Genomic DNA, 23,160 nt, shown 5'->3' on the forward strand with positions numbered 1-23,160 from the left:
AGTGGCAGAGCTGATTCAGAATGCTGGTTGGTTTCCATGACACTCTTTCCTTTACATCATCTGCATTTCCTCTCAGTTTTCTTGGAGAAGAAAAAAGGAAGGAGGGAGGGGGGGAAAAAAAGGCCCAACCATGACATACCCCCCAGAGCTTTCCAAAACCCCAAAGCTTGGTTGGAATTTTAATTCTTCACTGGAGAACAGCAGGAAAGAGAAATGTTGTTTCAATAAAAGTCATTACCCTGTGGTAAGAAAGAGTCTGCTGAACTTGAGTGAGAGGATGAACTGCAGAAGCCTCTCTGCCCTGTTTGATAGCTCAATCATAGCTTTCTCTGGGTTGGAAAAGCTCTAAGATCATCCACTCCAACCATCAACCCAACAACACCATGGCCGTTAAATCATGTCTCAAAGTGCCATGTCTATATCTGTAGGGATGAGGACTCCACCACCTCCCTGGGCAGCCACTTCCAGTGCCTGACCACTCTTGCAGGGAAGAAATTGCTCCTAATCTCCAATCTAAACCTCCCCTGAGACAGCTTGAGGTTACTGTGTCCAGTTCTGGGCCCCTCAGTTTAGGAAAGATGTTGAGTTGCTGGAAGGTGTCCAGAGAAGGGCAACAAAGCTGGGGAGGGGTCTGGAGCACAGCCCTGTGAGGAGAGGCTGAGGGAGCTGGGGTTGCTTAGCCTGCAGAAGAGGAGGCTCAGGGGAGACCTTCTTGCTCTCTACAACTACCTGAAGGGAGGTTGTAGCCAGGTGGGGGTTGGTCTCTCTCCCAGGCAACCAGCACCAGAACAAGAGGACACAGTCTCAAGCTGCACCAGGGGAGGTTTAGGCTGGATCTTAGGAAGAAGTTCTTCATAGAGAGAGAGATTGGCCATTGGAATGTGCTGCCCAGGGGGGTGGTGGAGTCACCATCACTGGAGGTGACTTGATGGGGTGCTTGGTGCCATGGTTTAGTTGATTAGATGGTGTTGGGTGATAGCTTAGACTCAATGATCTTGAAGGTCTTTTCCAACCTGGTTAATTCTATTCTATTCCATTCTATTCCCTCTTGTCCTATGGCTTGATAGGAGGAAGAAAAAGACCAACCCCCACCTCACTCCAAGCTCCTCTCAGAGAGCTGTAGAGATCTGAAGTGGGTGTTTTTGCACAAGGACATCAACAGCTACTCCAAACCCCGGGTACCAACTAGCTACATAAAGCTGGCTCAGCATCAGCTTCATTGCAGAGCTTGCTTTGCAACATTGAAAAGAATCTGTCCTACAAAAATCCCCTGCAGAAGATGATGGCTGCATTAGCACCATCCTGCTTTTACCAAGCACTGCTCAAGAGTCAGCCTGCGGCACAACGAACAGGCTGGGGTCGGAGTGGCTGGAGAGCAGCCAGGCAGAAAGGGACCTGGGGGTACTGGTTGACAGCAGCTGAACATAAGCCAGCAGTGTGCCCAGGTGGCCAAAAAGGCCAATGCCATCCTGGCCTGCATCAGGAATAGTGTGGCCAGGAGCAGGGAAGTCATTGTGCCCCTGTGCTCAGCACTGGTTAGGCCACACCTTGAGTCCTGTGTCCAGCTCTGGGCTCCTCAGCTTAGGAAAGATGTTGAGTTGTTGGAAGGTGTCCAGAGAAGGGCAACAAAGCTGGGGAGGGGTCTGGAGCACAGCCCTGTGAGGAGAGACTGAGGGAGCTGGGGTTGCTTAGCTTGGAGAAGAGGAGGCTCAGAGGAGAACTTACTGCTCTCTCCAACACCCTGAAAGGAGGCTGTAGCCAGGTGGGGGTTGGTCTCTTCTCCCAGGTAACAAGCACCAGAACAAGAGGACATAGTGTCAAGCTGTGCCAGGGGAAGTTTAGGCTGGAGGTGAGGAGAAAGTTCTTCCCTGAGAGAGTTGTTAGCCATTGGGATGTGCTGCCCATGGAGGTGATGGAGTCCCTGTCCCTGGAGGTGTTTGAAAAGGGATTGGATGTGGCACTTGGTGCCATGGTTTAGTAGTCAGGAGGTGTTGGGTGGCAGGTTGGACTTGATGATCTTTGAGGTCTTTTCCAACCTTATCGATTCCATGACTGTAAGAAAGCACAAATACGGTTCACCTCAGCTTCCTACTCCACAGCAAGCTGCTCCAGGGATGGAAAGCTCTCACTACTCTTACTTTATGTGTTGTAACAACTATCCTGGCTGTCCACAATAAATAAATCAATGAAGCCTTCACTAAATGCTTGTACTAAAGGCTGGAGCCCCTTCCTAACAGCACAGGCTGAGGGAGCTGGGGTTGCTCAGCCTAGAGAAGAGTAGCCTCCAGGCAGACTTAATAGCAGCCTGCCAGTACCTGAAGGGGACTACAAGAAGGCTGCAGAGGGACTGTTTGCAAAGGCCTGCAGGGAGAGGACAAGGGGGAATGGTTTAAAATGAGAGGAAATTTAGATCTTTAGGAACAAGCTCTGCACCATGAGGGTGGTGGAACGCTGCAACAGGCTGCCCAGAGAGGCCCCATTGCTGGAGATATTCAAGATCAGGCTCAAGAAGGCTCTGAGCAGCCTGCTCTAGGGGAGGATGTCCCTGCTGACTGCAGGGGGATTGAACTGGGTGACCCCTTTGGAGGTCCCTTCCAACCCAAACCACTCTATGATTCTATGTCCAAGCTACTGTAAATGAAAAGTCCCAAACTGGCAGCCTTTAGCTGTTCAAGCACTAACCCTGAAAGGATTCAGATGTACCTGGGCAGAAGGAGGATGATTCACCCTTAAGTGGGGCACTTCTGAATGGAAGAACTCTTACAGTGATTGATGGAGGTACAACCTCCATCCCAAGCCGGCAGAGGTACCCTGGCAACACGATAGAAATTCAAGCCATTTGCCAAGTTCTTCACATTATCACTTCCCATTGATTCATTTAGTGGAGGCTAATGAGGTTCCAAGCACCTGCACACAGGATGTTTGTGTCACTTCGAGGCGTTTTTCAGAGCTGCTTAAAGTATCTGCATAGATTTGAAATGAAGCAGTGATTGCATCTGCTCCAGGTGCCCAGGTCTGAGCAGTCTCGGGTTAAATGGAAGTATCTGCTCGTTATACTGCAGGAGCTTCACTTAGGAGGTACAAAGGAAGAATAAATGCTGCCCTCCAGCTCTGAATTTCCCTCCCGACCTGCTTCAGGAGGAACTTCTGTGCTATCCGTGCTGTGAGCAGCAGAGCGCAGCACTGCCACATTGAACTACCACCCAGAGCTCTGCAAAGCTGAAACCGAGGACGAGCTTCTCCCCTCAGACTCGAGGGGACAATGTGCCCATACCATCGCAGCCCGGTTTGGGTTGGAAAGACCTTTAAAGGTCATCTAATCCAAGCCCCCTGCAGTCAGCAAGGACATCTGCAACAAGAGCTTGAAGGTGTCCAGAGAAGGGCAACAAGGCTGGGGAGAGGTCTGGAGCACAGCCCTGTGAGGAGAGGCTGAGGGAGCTGGGGTTGCTTAGCCTGGAGAAGAGGAGGCTCAGGGGAGACCTTCTTGCTCTCTCCAACTCCCTGAAGGGAGGTTGTAGCCAGGAGGGGGTTGGTCTCGTCTCTCAAGCAACCAGCACCAGAACAAGAGGACACAGTCTCAAGCTGTGCCAGGGGAGGTTCAGGCTGGAGGTGAGGAGAAAGTTCTTCCCAGAGAGAGTTGTTAACCATTGGAATGTGCTGCCCAGGGAGGTGGTGGAGTCCCCATCCCTGGAGGTGTTCAAGAGGGGATTGGATGTGGCACTTGTGCCATGGTTTAGTCATGAGGTCTGTGGTGACAGCTTGGACTTGATGACCTTTGAGGTCTCTTCCAACCTTGGTGATTCTGTGAAGAGCAGGCTGCTCAGGGCCCCGAACAACCTGACCTGGGATGGTTCCAGGGATGGGGCAGCTCCCACCTCCCTGGGCAACCTGGGTGAGGGTTTCACCACCCTCATTGGATCTATAGTTGCAGAAGCTGGCTACCCAGGAGCAAGGCTTCAGCTACACTTAACCTCGAGAGCGCAAGGCTCCAGCACCCTCTGATAACAGCAATCCAAACCCCGGGGGGAGGGGGCGGGGGGGAACCAGCTTTGAGAGCCAAGTTAAAGGCACAAAGATGGTTTTCAGAATGAGAAACCTTTTAAAATCGTTAAAGCATTTTCATTTTCGATTGAAGCCATCACTTAGCTCCTTCCCTAGTGCAAACATCCTGATCCCTTCTGATCTGAGAGCTGCAGGGTTACAGTGCAGGCATAGCTCAAGGCCCCCGGGGCTGGAGTCATTAGGGGTTCTGGAGTCATTAGAGGTAGCACTGACTGGTTCAATTTAACACTCAGTTTGGGGGCTGGGGCATGTGGGCACACATTCACCCAGAAGAGATGCCTTTAGAATCTCTTGGTGAAGAGAAATGTGGCAGAGGGAAGCCAGTGCAAACATGACACACTGCTTCCTGTAGGGAACCTCTGAATGCTGGCTCTGCACAGGCTGAATCCCATCTCCAAGGAATCTGCATTCAATAAAGAAGATCTTTCATGTGTATCACTTTTGCAGTTGAAGCCTTTTAATTCCATTTTCCACATTCCCTGTCAATGCTGAATTGTCCCAGCCAACACTCCTTGCATGGCATGGCTAACAGTCAATTCTTCTCTCTCACAGGACCACACAGGACGTGGGCTTTGGGGCTTTTTTAACTTGCTCCCAGCTTCTCCCTTCCAAAGGGGAGAATGAAGAAATAAGGGGGGGGGGGGGGGGGGGGGGGGGGGGGGGGGGGGGGGGGGGGGGGGGAGGGAGGAAGGCGGGGAACCAGACCAAAACAATACCCCCAACTTTTAAGCATTGCCATGAGCTGGCAAACTAAGGGAAACCTCTCAATCCTGAGACTTGGCATGATAGAGGACTTTAGAATCAGTCAGGGTTGGAAGGGACCACAAGGATCATCCAGTTCCAACCCCCTTGCCATGGGCAGGGACACCTCACACTAGATCAGGCTGACCAGAGCCTCATCCAGCCTGGGCTTAAACACCTCCAGGGCTGGGGCCTCAACCACCTCCCTGGACAGCCCATTCCAGGGCTTCACCACTCTCATGGGGAAGAACTTCCTCCTCACGTCCAGTCTGAACCTCCCCTGGCACAGCTTGAGACTGTGTCCTCTTGTTCTGGTGTTGGTTGCCTGGGAGAAGAGATCAACCCCCTCCTGGCTACAACCTCCCTTCAGGTAGTTGTAGACAGCAAGAAGGTCTCCCCTGAGCCTCCTCTTCTCCAGGCTAAGCAACCCCAGCTCCCTCAGCCTCTCCTCAAAGGGGTGTGCTCCAGACCCCTCCCCAGCTTTGGTGCCCTTCTCTAGCCAGATTTAGGTTTAGAATCACTCCAGGAGACTCCACCACCTCTCTGGGCAGCCTGCTCCAGGCCTTCAGCACCCTCACAACAAAGAAATTTCTCTTCCTGTTCAGATGGAACCTCCTGGGTTCCAGTTTGTGTCTGTTGCCTGGCACCACTGAGAAGAGTCTGGCCCCATCCTCTTGCCCTCTACCCTTTAGCTCTTGCTGAGCATTGAGCAGATCCTCTCTGGGGCTGCTCTTCTCCAGGCTCTCAACTTTTCATTCTCACAGAGAAGCTCCAAGCCCCTTTACATCTTTGTAGCCCTCTCTGGACTCTCTCCAGTAGCTCCCTGAAAGCTTGATGATGATTATTTCCACCACAACAGCCCTAGACTTGTATTTTCTTTCATGGCTATCCCTTGTTTCAGAGACAAACCCAGATGCAGCAAGCAGAGATGAATGGTTAGCTGCCAAGGACAGCATTAGCATGACAACCACCTGACAGCTTGCAGTCTGGGGCTGCCATCGCTATAGTGAGGCAGCAGAGAGCTCCCCTTCTTGCCATTCAGCTTCCCATTCAGCCCAGGAGCTGTGGGTACAGTACACAGCCTCACACAATAGCTCAGTGCCTGAGGAATCCACTTTCTTTAGGAACAAAAATCCCACATAAATATGCGTGGGAAAAGCAGCCAGGGTTAGAGTCCTGCTCCTGTCCAGCCTACAAACTCAATGTTAGGAGGGAGAAAAAAAGCCACAGTGAAAAAAAACCCCACAAACACCTCCAAGGAGCACACCACTCTGATCCCAGTTCCCTGTTGGCTAGAAGAAAAAGACCCTCCTCTCCCCCCAAAAAACCACCCCAAAATCCCAGCTCCTGCTTGATGCAGTCTCTACAGATTTATTGTTTGGTGGAGGGAAGAAGGGATCCTAATGGTGGCTTAGTGATAAAAGGACAAGTGGAGCTCTGGGCTGTGTTGGCAGAAAGCAGCTCTCATCAGAGAGAAAACTCAGAAAGATGCACACAGCCTGGAAGTAGCAAGTCCCACTCCAGTATTTGCTGATGGTGCCTAGCTGGGAGGAGTGGAAACACACCATGAGGCTGTGGTGATGTGCAGCAAGAGCTGGGCAGGCTGGAGAACTCAGGAGAACCACCTCATGAAGTTCCACAAGGGCAAGTGCAAGGTCCTGCCCCTGGGGAGGAACAACTCCCTGCACCAGTAGAGGTGAGAGGTGACCTGCTGGGGAGCAGCTCCACAGAGAAGGGCCTGGGAGGGCTGGGGAACAGCTCACCCATGAGACAGCAACCTGCCCTTGTGGCCAAGAAACTCAATGGTCTCCTGGGGGGGCATGAAGAAGACTGTGGCCAGCAGGATGCAGAAGGTTAAGGTGAGAGGAGATCTTCTCAATACTGATCAACAGTTCAAAGGTGGAAGGCAAGAGGAAGGGGACAGACTCTTTAAAGTGCTGCCCAGCAACAGGACAAGGAACAACAGACACAAAACAGAATGCAGGAGGTTCCATCCAACATGAGGAGAAACTGCCTTGGTTTGAGGGTGCTGGAGTCCTGGAGCAGGCTGCCTGGAGAGGTTGGGGAGTTTCCTTGTCTGGAGAGATTCCAAACCCACCTGGAATTGTGATTGTGATCTTGCTGTGGCTGCCCCTGCTGTAGGAGTGGGGGTGGTTTGGATGATCTGCACAGGTCCCCTCCAGCCCCCACCACTCTATGATTCTGTGTCCCTTGGCCATACTCAGTGATTATGCAAATTGCAGTGTGATGTGGTAGGTATAAATCAGCTTAGAAACTAAGCATTTTCCTGATGCAGGAGAAAGGAGGCTGGGAAGATGGAAAAACCAGCAGCCTGACATCTAACTCCAACATCTGAGTCAGTGGAGCTGACAGGAATTCATATTTCTGCATCTAAAGCCAACCTGGGCTCAGCTTTTTGTGTCCAATGGCATAAACCCCAAAGCTGGGTTGGGATCTGCTCATTTTCCAGACCCTTAGAACAAGAGCCACGTGAAGAATGTGTCTGCTTGGGACAGGCAATTTCTATCATCAGCTGTCCAGAAACTTCTGAACAACAGAACAAAAGAGGCAGCTTATTAATGTCTGGAAAACCTTGGCCTCTGATCACACACCCTGCTCTAGCTGCAGCAGCCTCCAGCTGTGGGGCAGGATAACTGGGCAGAATTCCTTGGATCTGCCTTCCTGACCAGATGTTCCCAACCCTGCTCAGCCTCAGCCAGCAGAGTTCTTAGAAGCAGGTTAGAATCATAGAATCAACAAGGTTGCAAAAGACCTCAAAGATCATCAAGTCCAACCTGTCACCCAACACCTCATGACTAATCCATGGCACCAAGTGCCACATCCAATCCCCTCTTGAACACCTCCAGGGATGGGGACTCCACCACCTCCCTGGGCAGCACATCCCAATGGCTAACAAGTCTCTCTAGGAAGAGTTCAGGGCAGACTCTGAAGATTCTGAGGGGCACAGAAGAGCATCACTGTGAAGAGGAAAGGCTGAGAGCCCTGGGGTCTCATCAATGCCCAGCATGAGCTAAAGAATGGGGCTGGCCCCATTGGAGAGGGGGCCAGCCCCATCAAGAGGATGGGGCTGGACTGTCTTCAGTGGTGCCTCATGACAGGAGAAGGGGCAATGGGCACAAACTGAAACTCAAGAGGTCCCATCTGAAGAGGAAGAGAAAGCTCTTGGGATTGAGGGTGCCAGAGCCCTGTCCCAGGCTGCCCAGAGAGGCTGTGGAGTCTCCTTCTCTGAAGAGATTCCAAACCCACCTGGCCATTGTGATCCAGGGCAAGCTGCTGTGGGTGCCCTGCTTTTAGCAGGGGGTGGACTGGATGACCTCTGGAGGTCCCTTGCAAGCCCCACCATGCTGGGATTCTGCAGGCATTCCAAGTTCAAAAGCACTCTTCTTCCCCCCCCCCCCCCCAGAGAAGTCTCAGGCACAGCCCTCCTAAAACCAGGATCATCACCACCAGATTGTCTGCACAGTTACTTAAGAGCTCACGACTCAGCTGTTACATTCTGGTATCAGTTCAGACCCCAGACAAAACATAAAGAGCTGTAAGCCACAGGAATAAAAACCCCCAAATCCCTCCTTTTTTCTTTGCATCTACTCTTCCAGAAACCACAATCAAGATCTGGGGCAGCACTGGGCTAAGTGCTGCAGAAAGAAGAAGAAACAAACCCTGTGCTAAGGAGAGTGAAATCTTCCTTTAAACCCTTTACAATTCACTAAGCTCTCCACACTTTCATAAATTGCATTTAAAAATAGCCTTCTCCTCACTCATGTCCCAGATTTAAGAGAGTGATATATTAAGGTCTCATTAAAAAGTCTTCATTACCTTCCACAAGCCATGGTGAGGGAGTCAGCCAGTGCCAAGTGCTGAAAATACTACAGAGCTCAGAAGCCTTTGACCTGATCTAAGACGAAGATCATTCCAAGGGACTTCATAGGGCAAGCTCCAACCCTTCCATCTTCCCAAAACACTTGCAGGATTGGACTTTCCTAACTCAAAAAGGATGATGTGCACCATGTGCCACCTACCTGCCCTCTTGGCACTTATGCCTGTGCCAAAATCAAGGACTCCTCACGTTCTCCCATTCAGAGGTTCAAGCATCACACCTTCTAACCTCCTTGGGCAACCTGTTCCAGTGCCTCACCACCCTCACTTTCTAATCTCCAGGCTAAACCTCCCCTCCTCAAGCTTCAATCCACTGCCCCTTGTCCTGTCAAAAGTCCTTCCCCAGCTCTCCTGTAGCCCCCTTCAGGTACTGGGAGGCTGCTCTAAGGTCTCCCTGGAGCTGCCTTTTCTCCAGGCTGAACAACCCCAACTCTCCCAGCCTGTCCCCATAAGGGAGGTTCTCCAGCCCTCTGATCATCCTTATGGCCTCCTCTGACCCCACTCCAGCAGTTCCAGGTCTTTCTTATGTTGCATTCTGCAGAACTGGAGGCAATGCTAGAAGTGAGGTCTCAGCAGAGCAGAGGGACAGAATCCTCTCCCTGTGCTGCTCTGCTCCCTGCTTTGGATGCAGCCCAGCACACAGCTGCCTGCTGGGCTGCCAGCAACCATTGCTGGCTCCTGGGGAGATTTCCATCAACTGACACCCCCCAAACACTACCTAAAGGCTCTTTTTGACCACTTTATTTCTTCTCAGGCAGAAATGGAGGATTCTTCAGGCCCTTACAAGTTAAAGATCCTCCTTCCCTATTGAAACAACATTGCTGCCTCAGAGAAAATCCATGCACAGTAATATTACTTGGCTCAAAAAGCAGCTTTTCATCCCCCCTGGAACCCAGAAGTGTTCTACAAAAGTCAATATCATCAACTGCTTTTTGCAAACTGGAGCAGGGGAAGGGGAAAACTTGTGTGTGTGTGAAGGTTACCCAGCAGGCCAGCAGCCTGGTGGGAATAGGAGGTTGAGGCAGTGAGGAAAATGGTCTGTCTAATATGATCAACCTCTAAAAATAGAGAACACAAGCTGGGAGGGGAATACAAAATATAGGGAGTCCTTGAGGGCTGCTCAGGCAGCTGCTGCCTCATCTAGCTCCTGTGAAGTCCATCCATCCAGTGCTGTGTCTCAGCCAGCTTGCCTCTCACAACCTGCAGCACAGGATCTCATTCCTGTGAAGTTTCCAGAGCCACCAGATCATACAATCATAGAATCAATAAGGTTGGAAAAGACCTCAGAGATCATCGAGTCCAACCTATCACCCAACACCTCCTGACTAACTAAACCATGGCTTCAAGTGCCACATCCAATCCCCTCTTGAACACCTCCAGGGATGGGGACTCCACCACCTCCCTGGGCAGCACATCCCAATGGCAAATTCCTCTTTCTGAGAAGAACTTTCTCCTCACCTCCAACCTAAACTTCCCCTGGCACAGCTTGAGACTGTGTCCTCTTGTTCTGGTGTTGGTTGCCTGGGAGAAGAGACCAACCCCCACCTGGCTACAACCTCCCTTCAGGGAGTTGGAGACAGCAAGGTCTCCCCTGAGTCTCCTCTTCTCCAGGCTAAGCAACCCCAGCTCCCTCAGCCTCTCCTCATAGGGCTTGTGCTTGAGCCTCTCACCAGCCTTCAATATGAACCAGGTCTTCAATATAAAACCACTTCTCCTGCTGAATATCTCTTGGAATACTGTGTCCAGCTATGGGATTCCAACAGAAGAGAGGCAAGGACCTGCTGGAAGCCACAAAGATGATCAGAGGGCTGGAGACAGGCTGAGAGTTGGGGCTGTTCAGCCTGGAGAAGAGAAGGCTCCAGGAAGACCTTAGAGCAGCTTTCCAGTACCTGAAGAGGGCTACAGGAGAGCTGGGGAGGGGCTTTTGACAAGGGCTTGGAATGGCAGGACGAGGGGCAATGGTTTGAAACTGAAGCAGAGCAGATTTAGGTCGGACATCAGGAGGAAGTTCCTCACAATGAGTGTGATGAAATCCTGGAACAGGTTGCCCAGGGGTCACGGTCGAGGTCCCATCCCTGGAGACATGCAAGATCAGACTCTATATGGCCCTGGGCAGCCTGATCTAGTTGGAGCTGTCCCTGCTGCCTGCAGGGGGGTTTGGACAAGATGGACCTTTGAGGGTCCCTTCCAGCCTGATGCCATCTGTGACTCTCGAAATCACAAACAAGAAAGGAGCAGCTTTAAGAAGGAGGTGAAAGAACAAATAATAAGCAGTCAAATGATGATAAAAGTAGCATCAGACAAAGGACTGGAGCTGCTCAGCTGCTCAGCTGCCCAGAACAAACTGGCAATGACAGAAATATTAAAAATAGAGTTTCTGCCCTACCTTGTATTTACAGCAAAGGAGGACAGACACTCCACCCCCACCCATTTAGAAAGACCTTTGGTTTATTTCTTGTGAAGAAAAAGCTCTGGACACAAAGCACTTCCATAAATTAGTAATAAGCCCTTGGAAATGTATTGAGGATAAAAGGGGGGAGGGAGGGAGGGAAGGAGAGCAGGGACAACTTGTAGCTGTTCATTTAACTGTGAATGCAGAAATGACCTTCTCCCAAAGCACAGAAACATACAGAAAGCAAAAGTTTAAGAGAGAAATGAGTAATCCTCACCAGCCTGGTGGCTGTGTCAAGAGGCTCCCAAGCTCTCCACGGTGTCACCACAGCCTCAGCATTTGCTCACCTGGCAGAAAGTGAACTTCATTTCAAGTGACAAAGCCTTTGCAGCCAGCTGCCTGACACAGAGAGCAGAAAAGAACCCAGCTGTGTCCACCTTGGCCAAGCTCCTGCAGCCTCCAGTCCCCAGAGGCTGAAACAGCAGGCAAACAAAACCTCAAGTCTGCAGCTTAAACAACTACCAACCAGTCATGGAATCCTTTTGATTAGAAGAGACCTTTAGGATCGTCTAGCCCAACCATTAACCAGGTCACCACTAAACCATGGTCCTCAGCACCACATCTACAAGGCCCTGGGCAGCCTGGGCCAGGCATTCACAACCCTTAACAGAAAGAATTTGTTCCTCATGTCCAGCCTAAACCTCCCCTGCTGCAACCTGAAGCCATTTTCCCTTGCTCCTTGGGGGAAGAGACCAACCTCCACCTGGCTCCAACCTCCTTTCAGGCAGTTGTAGAGAGTGCAGAGATTTCACCCATAGCCTTCTTTGCTCCAGAATAAGCAACCCCAGCTCACTCAGCTGCTCCCCCCCAGCCCCGTTCTCCAGACCCTTCCCCTTTATTACCCTTCTCTGGATCTGCTCCAGCTCCTCAAGGTCCTTCTTGGTGTGAGAGGCCCAAAGCTGAACCCAGGATTTGAGGGGCAGCCTCATCAGTATCCAGTACAGGGGGACAATCACTGCTCTGGTTCTGCTGGGCACACCACTGGTGATCCAGGCCAGGATGCTGGTGGCCTCCTTGCCCACCTGGGCACACACTGCCTCATATTTAGCCAGCTCTTGACCAATAGCCCAACCACAAACATGCTGTGCCACTATGAGAAACTCCCATCCCATGTAAGGAGCCTGCTCTGGGAAAAGGCTAAGCAGAAGGCTGCTAAAAATACAAGATGGAGAAGAGTAAGGAAAAAAACCATCAGGCTAAAAATGCTGAGGCAAAAAAGCAGAGCAGAGCAGCTGAAGTGGTTAAACAGGGACTCCAAAGTGACAGTGCTGTGCACTGCCCTTCAAATATTTACATCTTGCAAACATTACCTTGTGAGTGGATATTAAGGCAGGGGTTGAAAGTGGGAATTTGATTCACTCAGCACAGTAAACACAAGCAAGAGAGGTTTCTCCACCCATCTACACCACAGTCAGAGGATCAGGAGGTCAAAGCAATGCTGTGAACACAAATCCAAGCCACTATATACTCTGGTAGCTTTGCAGGTAGCCCTGTGCTTCCTCACACCAAATCAGCAAGCAGCAAACCTCAGCTGGGAATTTGCTTGCTTATCATCCTCTCAATCTCCTCTTTGCAGCCACCTGGGCTGTTCAGTTTTACAGTGCTGGCAAGAGAGCTGTGCAAGAGGATGTGTGCTACAAAGGGAATTAATAGCACAGCGTGAGGAACATTATGCAGATGGGGAGGGTGCAAGAGAAAAATCACAGAGGCATGGAATGGTTTGGCTTGGAAGGGACCAGTTCCAACCCCCTGCCATGGGCAGGGACACCTCCCACCAGACCAGGTTGCTCAAGGCCTCATCCAAGCTGCCCTTGAACACCTCCAGGGAGGGGACATCCACAGCCTCTCTGGGCAACCTGTTCCAGTGTCTCCCCACTCTCACTGTCAAGAATTTCTTCCTAGTCTCCAGTCTAAATCTGCTCTCTTCAAGCTTCAACCCATTCCCTCTTGTCCTATGGTGACACTGTGCTACTGAAGTTGCACCAGGGGAGGTTTAGGTTGGGTATTGCAAGAAACTTCTTCACTGAAGGGATTCTTAAACCTTGGAAGGATGTGGATGCTCCCTCTATGGAGGTGTTCAAGGCCAGGCTGGAGGAGGCCTTGAGCAACCTGGGCTGGTGGGAGGTGTCCATGCCCATGGCAGGGGGGTTGGGACCAGATGATCTTGAAGGTCCCTTCCAATCTAAACCATTCTATGAATCTATTACAAGGGCATAAGAGCTGAACAGTGTCCATGGGTGCAGCTGCCTTGATGAGCACAGGGAAAGCATCACAGCAGCAGGAGTGAACCTTTCCTTCACTGCAAGTCAACAACAGAATAACCCAGGAACAAACAGGGGATGCCAGCTAACTTCTGTTACAGGTGGAGACATGGAATTACAGAGCCACATTCCTGAGACACACCTTGAGGTTACAGACAGCACAGTGTCAAAGAGTGATTTGCACCCAGCTCCTGCCTCTGGGGTTTTTAGAGGCACCAAGGCTGGGAGCATGCACCCATGACTGGGTAACACTGATGAGAACAGGCAGCTCCAGCCTGAGCTGCTCCCCACCAAGGGGGAGAGAAGGCAAAAAATACCTACACAGGAGATAAACACAGTGAGAAATGCAAGAAGCCACCAGCAGGAGTGGATAAGCAGGAGCGAAGCAGAGTGACAAGCCCAGAAAATGCCAGCAGATAAAAGTGCTGGGGAAGATGAGGCTTTGGGTTGGGCTTTTGGGGGGCTGGAACAAGTTTGGAACAAAATATTGTCACTGTATTCCAGAGGGGCTGCATTCTAGCAGGGGGTTACAGATGCTTGTAAGAGAGTAACTCCTGGTGCTCCTCTTTGTTCCTCTGCTTAAAATAAATGCCTGGCTTGCAGGGAGTTTACACCCTGCACATTTCCTGACCCTTCTGCAAAGAACAGCTAACCCAAAATCTATTCCACATGCCCCAAGGAGCAGCTTTAAAATTCAAAGAACCCCCTGGGTTGAATACCCTTCCTGGATCAGATGGATCTGACTGTCCTGCAGCACCCAGCTCTCAGGCTCCCACTGCACTGCTGGCAAAGCCACATGTTCCCTGCTGCTGGAGTGCCAAGCTGAGGAGCTGCCACACAACCTCAACACAGTCTCAAGCTGTGCCAGGGGAAGTTTAGGCTGGAGGGGAGGAGAAAGTTCTTCCCAGAGAGAGCTGTTAGCCATTGGGATGTGCTGCCCAGGGAGGTGGTGGAGTCCCCATCCCTGGAGGTGTTCAAGAGGGGATTGGATGTGGCACTTGGTGCCATGGTTTAGTCATGAGGTCTGTGGTGACAGGTTGGACCTGATGGTCTTTGGGGTCTCTTCCAACCTTAGTGATTCTGTGTGAACCCAGTGAGAGGGAAAACTGGTCACTGGTGTCACAGCACAGCAGGAAATCTCAGCCTGGGGCTGTTCAGACTGGAGAAGAGAAGGCTGAGAGGGGATCTGATTGATGCTCAGCTGCATCTTCAGTGGTGCCCAGTGACAGGACAAGGGGCAATGGGCACAAACTGGAACCTCCATCTGAACAGGAGGAGAAAATTCTTGGTTTTGAGGGTGCTGAAGGCCTGGAGCAGCTGCCCAGAGGGGCTGTGGAGTCTCCTTGTCTGGAGAGATTCCCAACTCACCTGGCCATTGTGATCCTGGGCAAGCTGCTAAGGGTGCCCTGCTTTAGCAGGGGGTTTGGACTGGATGATCTCCAGAGATCTCTGGTTCTGGGATTCTGTGCCTGCCACTGCTGTCCTGGCATAGTCAGACCTTCCTGCTATCCAAGGTGTGTGGCAGAAGGTAATTCCCTCTTCAGCTCAGTATGCTAATGGGGCAATTTAGGAAACAACAAGCAAGATACAACTTCCAGACACTCCTACACTGAAACAAGGCAGGTCAAGCTTCTGTGAGCTGAGATAACTTCATCAAACTAATCAGACTGCCTTAGCTGGCTGCTGATCAAACAACAGCTGACCTTCCAAACTCAGCAAATGCTAGGGGGAGCTGGGGAAGTGGAGCTGCAGGTACTTCACTCCCTCACTGAAAAAGAAAGGAAACACACCGAGGCAGCAGAGCTGCCTGTGGCTCACTGCCTGCTTGGAGCAAGCTGGAGAGCAGCACCTTTGCAGCTGCTTCTCTGCAGCTGTGCTCTCCCTGATGGTTCATTAGCTCTTGGGTTGAGGTTTTGTTTCTCCAGACTTTGCCAGCATTTTGCTACAACCTCCTTCTTCTTCTTCCTCCTCAACGCTGCACGCTTCAAAGAGCCTCTTTGTACAAGGAGCTCCCTTCCTGCTCCAAAGCCTGCCTGAAAAAAGAGGTTAATGCAGACTGAAAATCGTTGTGACATTGTGGACCTTTTAATTGCTTACTAGACCTGCTTTGGGGCACATATTAATAGGGCAGAAGCATTATGCATGCTCCTTCCCTTCCTCTGGCAGTTTGTCAAGGAGAGAGAGAAAGAGAGAGAGAAGTATTTTGGGCTTGTACTGTGCAAGCCATTTAAAAACCTGAAATTCAGAGGAGATAAATCAGTAAGTGGGATGCAGGAGGAGATTGTGCACCAGAATGGGGCTAGAAAATGCAACAAGGTGTTTTACCATGGCATTGAGAGTCTCCTCCCAGTCTGGCCTCTCTCTGGGGTGGATGCTCCTCTGAAGCTCTGGCACAAAGTCATCTTCTTCTGCATGGAGAGAGGACTTCATCATTCTGCAAAAGAGGACAGAGAGGATTGATGCTCAGTGATAGTATCACAGTATCAGTCAGGGTTGGAAAGGACCACAAGGATCAGCTAGTTCCAACCCCCCTGCCATGGGCAGGGACACCTCACACTAGATCAGGCTGGCCAGAGCCTCAGCCAGCCTGGGCTTAAACACCTCCAGGGATGGGGCCTCAACCACCTCCCTGGACAACCCATTCCAGGGCTTCACCACTCTCATGGGGAAGAACTTCCTCCTCACCTCCAGCCTGAATCTCCCCACCTCCAGCTTCATTCCATTCCCCCTAGTCCTATCACTACCTGGGATCCTGAGCAGTCCCTCCCCAGCCTTCTTGTAGCCCCCTTCAGATACTGCAAGGCCACAATGAGGTCACCTTGGAGCCTTCTCTTCTCCAGACTGAACAGCCCCAACTCCTTCGGTCTGTCCTCGCAGGAGAGGTGCTCCAGCCCTCTGCTCATCCTCGTGGCCCTTCTCTGGACACCTTCCAGCACCTCCAGATCCCTCTTGGAATAGGGGCTCCAAAACTGGAGGCAGTACTCCAGGTGGGGTCTCAGCAGAGCTGAGCAGAGGGGGAGAATCCCCTCCCTTGCCCTGCTGGCCACACTTCTCTTGCTGCAGCCCAGGCTCTGATTGGCTTTCCAGGCTGCAAGTGCACTGAGAGCTCCTGCTGAGCTTCTCCTCCCCCAGCACCCCCAAGTCTCTCTCCTCAGGGCTGCTTTCCAGCCAGTCTCTGCCCAGCCTGGATTTGTGCCTGGGATTGCCTCCACCCAGCTGCAGGACCCTGCACTTGGTCTTGTTGAACCTCATGAGGTTGGCTTGTGCCCACCTCTCCAGCCTGTCCAGGTCCCTCTGGCTGGCATGCAATGATGACACCCAGCTAAGCTTAGGCAGAGCCTGTGATGATGCTCCCAGTGTTGCCATACACCCAGAAACCTTACAAACTTCCAAGCCTCTCTTCCATCCTCATTACACTCTTGTCCTGCTTGTATAGCTCTGGTGGAGAGAAATCTGCACTTCCCCACCAATCAATGGATAATTGTGTTTAATCACAGCACAATTTGCAAGTCCTACAACACAGACAACTGCAGAGCAGTCATTTTCAGTCCAGTTCCAGGAAATTGTTCCATCAGCCAAGCAAACAACATCAGCCTCAGCAGCACACTGACACATCCGAGTCCTCCACTGTCACTGCATGTCTTCCCCAAAATGAAGAGAGCACTTTCCATATCTTAGCTTGAAATCACATCCCAAGGCCTGAGCCAGCAGCTTTCACAGTCCTTACTAATCCTAGCTGAAGGGTGAGCCCCTTCAACCACCCCAGCTCTGCAGAGATAAGCTCCAATCAGTCTCCTTTTATCAAGGTAACCTTTTCTTTGGATAAGGAAGCATCTTTCAGCTATCCTATGAAGTATATGCTGAGCCTGCTTGATCAGAGGCTCAAAATCAAGATTTAAAAAGTAATCCTAAAAGTTTCTCAGCCTATCCTTATGACAGCTCTGCTGTGACAGCCCTGGAGCTGTTAGATACCATACCTGAAGGACACATAGATGTGTCTTTAGAGGGGTTCCAGAACAGATCTGCAGCACCAAGGGGCTGGTAAAAGGCTGCTGTTAGCCATTCTGCTTTCCTTAAATAGAGACTCAGGCAGAGTTTTATTTCACAGAACTGCAGAATGGGTTTGGCTGCAAGAGACTCTGAGTACCATCAAGTGACAACCCTCTCCAGGAAGAAACTGTTCCTCATGTTCAACCTGAACCTCTGCTGGTGCAAGCGGAGACCATCTCCTCTCATGTTATCACTTGTTCCTCGGGAGAAGAGGCTAACCCCCACCTCATCCCAGCCTCCTTTCAGGGAGTTGGAGAGAATCAAAAGGTCTCCCCCTCAGCATCCTCTTCTCCAGCCTAAACATCCCCAGCTCCACCAGCTGCTCCTCACCAGCCCTGTCCTCCGGACCCTTCCCCAGCTCCCTTGCCCTCCTTGGGACATGCTGCAGCCCCTCCACGTCCACCCTGGAGTCAGGTGTCCAAAACAAACCCAGTAGCTGAGGTGCAGCCTCACCAGGCCCCAGGACAGGGGAACAATCACTTCCCTGCTCCTGCTGGTCACACTGCTGCTGATCCAGGCCAGGATGCTGGTGGCCTCCTTGGCCCCCTGGGCACACTCTGACTCATTTACTTCTTTTGGGTAACAACTCTGGTAAGGAACAGTGTGCTCACAGGGGCTGGAAGGCAGGGCTGGCTTCAGCACATCCTAACTGTGCTGATTTATGGCCCCTTTGACCAAACCCAGTGGGGTGAAAGCCATCTGAGAAAACCAAGCCCAGACCTCCTGAAACCTCCCTGTGCTGTTTGCCACCAGGACATAAGTGGTTGGGCCAAAGCATTTAACTCTCTTTTATGCTCTACAAGAAGGTTAAGATGGAGTAATTAACACTCACAGTAACAGCACGGCAGGGTTCCAGAATGACAGCCCCTAGAATGCCATAACTGAGCTCTGTGATCACTTGGCAGTAGAGAACACATGCCAGGGAACATGGGCCTCAAACCCAGAAGTCATCATCCCCCAGGCTACTGCTGCTAAACGCTTCCATGTGCCATTCCCACCACAAAGTGAGAGTCAGCCATCCCCAACGAGACCACAAACCCCCCAGGTGGGGAAAGCTGGAGGGAGCTGCACAAGATCTGCATGGCAATAGCATGGGTGGGAAGGGAGAGGTGTGGTGGCAGCCCAGAGGTGAGACTCCCACCTTTGTGACCTGTGTGTTCAAAGGAATCTGAGTCTTGCAAACCTCAGAGGGGTGGCTCTCCCATTGCTCCTGCTCTGCATCACCAGAGCTGGATGTGGCCTCAGCTCCAGCCCTGGAGGAGCTGCCACTTCCTTTCACTGACAGCAAAAGCTGAACTTGCTGGGTGCAGCTGAAAGCACATTGAGTGGCTCACAACCAAAGAGAGCAAACATCTCAAATCCTGAGCTCTGGGGCCCTTACTTCAAGAAGGACATGGAGATGCAGGTCCAGAGGACAAAAAGCTGGTGAAAGGTCTAGAGACCAGGGCTGGGGAGCAGCTGAGGGACCTGGGGCTTTCAGTCTGAAGGAAAGGAGGCTGAGGGGAGACCTCATAGCTGTCTAGGACTCCTTGAAAGGAGGTTGGAGTGAGGTGGGGGTTGGTGTCTTCTGGTGAAAGGTCTAGAGAACAGGGCTGGGGAGCAGCTGAGGGACCTGGGGCTTTCAGTCTGAAGGAATAGAAGGCTGAGGGGAGACCTCATAGCTGTCTAGGACTCCTTGAAAGGAGGTTGGAGTGAGGTAGGGGTTGGTCTCTTCTCCCAAGGACTAAGTCATAGCCTAAGAGGAAATGGCCTCAGGTTGCCAGAGGGGAGGTTTAGGTTGGCCAGGTAACTTCTTCACTGAAAGGGCTCTCAACCACTTGGAGCAGGCTGCCCAGGGAGGTGGTTGAATCCCCATCCCTGGAAGTGTTTCAAAGAGGCAGAGATGAGGCACATGGTTTAGGACCAGCCTTGGGAGAGTTTGGGAGAAAGGTTGGACTGGATGATCTTGCAGGTCCCTTCCAACTGAAAGCTCTGTCTATAAAGCTCCACAATACAGTCTTCCAAAACCCTTCCCTCTGAGATCCTGAAGCACAGCCTCATTAATTCCCTCAGCTGAAGGCATTCTGGACTTCTACTAGAAGTGAAAACCAGCTCTGTGTGTAAGGCTGCATATTTACACCACCCCAGCCCTCCTGGAGGATTCTCCTGCTGATGGAAATCGAATACTTCATCAGAGTACCACCAAAATATTGGACATGACACTGAAGATTTTCTAATTCTAACCACTTGATAACCATCTGTGAACCTTCATTAATCTTTAACAGCAACTATTTAATTCCATGCCACCTGAGACAAGTGACCAAGGCAGGCAGAAGATGCTGCAGATAATATTAGTCCCTTATATATTCAGTCTAGAAGGTTCTTCCTCCCTGCCCTTGAGCTGGGTGAAGGAAAACCACCTTGTGAGTTAGCAGCACTGAAACAGAAGCAGGGGTAGGGCCAGAAAGGAGGGGAAAGAGGAGGAAGAGCAGCTACTGGAGACAGTCCTGCTGTTATTTCACAGAATCTCTGTGCTCTGAAGGAGGGCAGAGAGATGAGTCAGAAGCTCAGGGTCCCTCAGAAAGCTGCAATGGGAAGACTCACAGGACTGGTGCCCACCTGCATCAACACTTGGAAGCATTATTTCCTCACACCCTCATCTTCTTCTGAGCTTTCTGCACCAACTGAGTATCAAAGGCACAGCCCTGTTGTGTTTGGAACCCCCTCATGTGAGAAACCAACCACGACTGGGAGAGAGCCACAGTGGCTGCACTCACTGGGAGCATCCCCAAAGAAAATGTCCTCTGGGCACATGTAAAAGAGCCACACAGCTGGGGGATGAAGCCTTCCTAGAAGCCAGACATAGAGATTGTCCCTGGCCTCACCCCAAGAACAGCTTGGAATACTACACAGAGGTATAATCCTAGAGTCTCAGCAGGTGAGGGTTGGCAATGAGCTCTGGGGACCATCTAGTCCAACCCACAAGCAGCCTGCCCAGGATCACAAGCAACCAGCACCAGAACAAGAGGACACAGTCTCAAGCTGTGCCAGGGGAAGTTTAGGCTGGAGGGGAGGAGAAAGTTCTTCCCAGAGAGAGTTGTTAGCCATTGGGATGTGCTGCCCAGGGAGGTGGTGGAGTCCCCATCCCTGGAGGTGTTCAAGAGGGGATTGGACGTGGCACTTGGTGCCATGGTTTAGTCATGAGGTCTGTGGTGCCAGGTTGGACTTTGATGATCTTTGAGTTCTCTTCCAACCTTGGTGATTCTGTCATACAATGGCCACATGGGTCTGGAATCTCTCCAGAGAAGGAGACTCCACAGCCTTCCTGGGCAGCCTGCTCCCAGGCTCAAAGCCAAGATGTCTCTCCTCATGGAACCTCCTGGGTTCCAGTTTGTGTCTGTTACCCTTTCTCCTGTTGCTGGGCACCACTGAAAAGAGTCTGGGCCCCATCCTCTCATCCTCCACCCTCTGACTATTGTCCCCCACCCTTTAAATATTGATGAGTATTAAGCAGCTATGGCAATATCCTAAATGCTGAGGTCAGACAATTGGATTGGAGAAGGTGGAAAGGGGCATTCAGGGTTTCCTTGATGCAGCTGCCCCATGGGACATGTACAGGCTCTGCCTTGACATTCATCAGGTTGACCTAACAGAGAAGTTTAAAGGCTGGGTGTGAAGGAGGGCTGTGCCTTTTGTGAAGTGTCCTGTAAACATTTGTTCCAGTACATTTGATCCTCAATTTACAATGAAGAAGGATTCATTCATCTGAAGGGAGATTGCTTAATGGCCTCTGTGCAGCCAGGGCTTTTATTAATATAATGGTGTCACTTTTCATGGAAGGGCATGCAGAGCCTGTTAGGCTTTGAAAAAGTGACATTTGAGAGAAAATTTCAGGGCAGCTCTGCTGACTGGGTGCCCCTGTGCTCCTGAGCCTAAGTACCACCTGCACACCCCAATGGTTTGAGGAAGCCCCACAGCCATGCAGATGGAGGGTTGCCACAAGAAAGAATCACAGAATCCCACCATGGTAGAAGGTGGAAGGAATCTCCAGAGGCCCTGAGCAGCCAAGTCTGGTTGAGAGGTGTCCCTGCTCATGGTGGGAAGGTTGGAGCAGATGATCTCTAAGGCCCCTTCCAACCTAAGCTGTTCTCTGATGATGATGGTAGGGCTTCATGCTAATGATACAAGTTAATCACAGAGTCAATAAGGTTGGAAAAGACCTCAGAGATCATCAAGTCCAACCTGTCACCCAACACCTCCTGACAACTAAACCATGGCACCAAGTGCCACATCCAAGCCCCTCTTGAACACCTCCAGGGATGGGGACTCCACCACCTCCCTGGGCAGCACATTCCAATGGCAGATTCCTCTTTCTGAGAAGAGCTTTCTCCTCACCTCCAGCCTAAACTTCCCCTGGCACAGCTTGAGACTGTGTCCTCTTGTTCTGGTGCTGGGTGCCTGGGAGAAGAGACCAACCCCCTCCTGGCTACAACCTCCCTTCAGGTAGCTGTAGACAGCAAGGAGGTCTCCCCTGAGCCTCCTCTTCTGCAGGCTAAGCAACCCCAGCTCCCTCAGCCTCTCCTCATAGGGCTTGTGCTTGAGACCTCTCACCAGTAAGGTCTGTGCTGACACCCAGCTGAAGGAAATTGGGGGGGGGCAGTCTGGAAGAAAGGAGGCTGAGGGGAGACCTTCTGGATCTCTTCAACTCCCTGAAAGGAGGTTGGAGCCAGGTGAATCTTTGCCTCTTCTTCCTAGAACAAGCAATGGAACAAGAGGAAATGGACTCAAGCTGCACCAGGGGAGGTTTAGGTTGGATAGAAGAAACTTCTTCTCTGAAAGGGTTCTCAGCTCTGGAATTGCTGTCCAGGGAGGTGGTTGAATCCCCATCCCTGTAAGTGTTCAAGAGGCAGAGATGTGGTGCTGAAGGAGATGGTTCAGCCCCAGACTTGGTAGAGCTAGAGAATGGTTGGCCTGGATGATCTCAGAGGTCTGCAACTACAACAATCCTGACAGAAATCTGTACTGCAAGTCCAGGAGCTCAGACACCTCCTGATCAAAACTGTCATTTCTGCTGCTGCTCAAACAATTCCCACAAAAGGCCAAGCTAACAGAGCCTTCACCAGGGCACTGGGAAGGAATGGGGGCTCAAGCTTTGGCTTGTTTGCAAATGCAACGTGCAGGGAACTGCAGATCCACTCAGCTCATCTTCCTCGCTCCTAGCAACCGTGTTTGACTTCAATAAGCACTCTTCAGCTGGCTGCTGCTAGCAGATGCTGCTCCAGAAAGAGAGGAATGGCAGAGACAGCAGAGAGCAATCAAACCAGAATTGTGATGCAGTGCTGCAAGGCCAGGAGTCAGGAGCAGTCACAAAAATGAACATGATGTTTTGTAGACAAATGAGATTTGGGTTTATTGTAGGCTTCAGGACTTCACTACAGGTGAGCCACAGTGCAGAAAGCTAATGCTGAGATATTGCTCCTTTGAGGCACGGCAAAGCAGCCCGAGTGCAGCATCCTGATGTAAGCAAGCAGAGAGCTGCCAGGATTCAATTCCATAACCCTCAGTCACAGAATCTGTGAATCCCAGCATAGAGAGGGGTTGGAAGGGACTTCTGGGCATCAGCCAGTCCAATCCCACTCCTGAAACCAGGTCACTTACAGCAGGCTTGCCCAGAATCACAATGTCCAGGTGGGTTTGGAAGCTCTCCAGAGAAGAGTC

At 51.3% G+C, this 23,160-nt stretch overlaps 1 protein-coding gene across 1 annotated transcript in view; it reads right to left on the bottom strand.

Moving 5' to 3' along the window:
* ARHGAP32 (Rho GTPase activating protein 32) overlaps window positions 1-23,160 on the bottom strand; it is a 191,773-nt gene that overhangs the window by 140,727 nt on the left and 27,886 nt on the right. The window contains exon 2 of the mRNA XM_054176227.1: window positions 15,739-15,847. Within this exon, the coding sequence (XP_054032202.1) occupies window positions 15,739-15,847 (109 nt within the window). The remainder of the gene's footprint in view (window positions 1-15,738; window positions 15,848-23,160) is intronic.

This window comes from Dryobates pubescens, chromosome 34 (genome assembly GCF_014839835.1).
Source record: "Dryobates pubescens isolate bDryPub1 chromosome 34, bDryPub1.pri, whole genome shotgun sequence".
NCBI classification, from domain to species: domain Eukaryota; kingdom Metazoa; phylum Chordata; class Aves; order Piciformes; family Picidae; genus Dryobates; species Dryobates pubescens.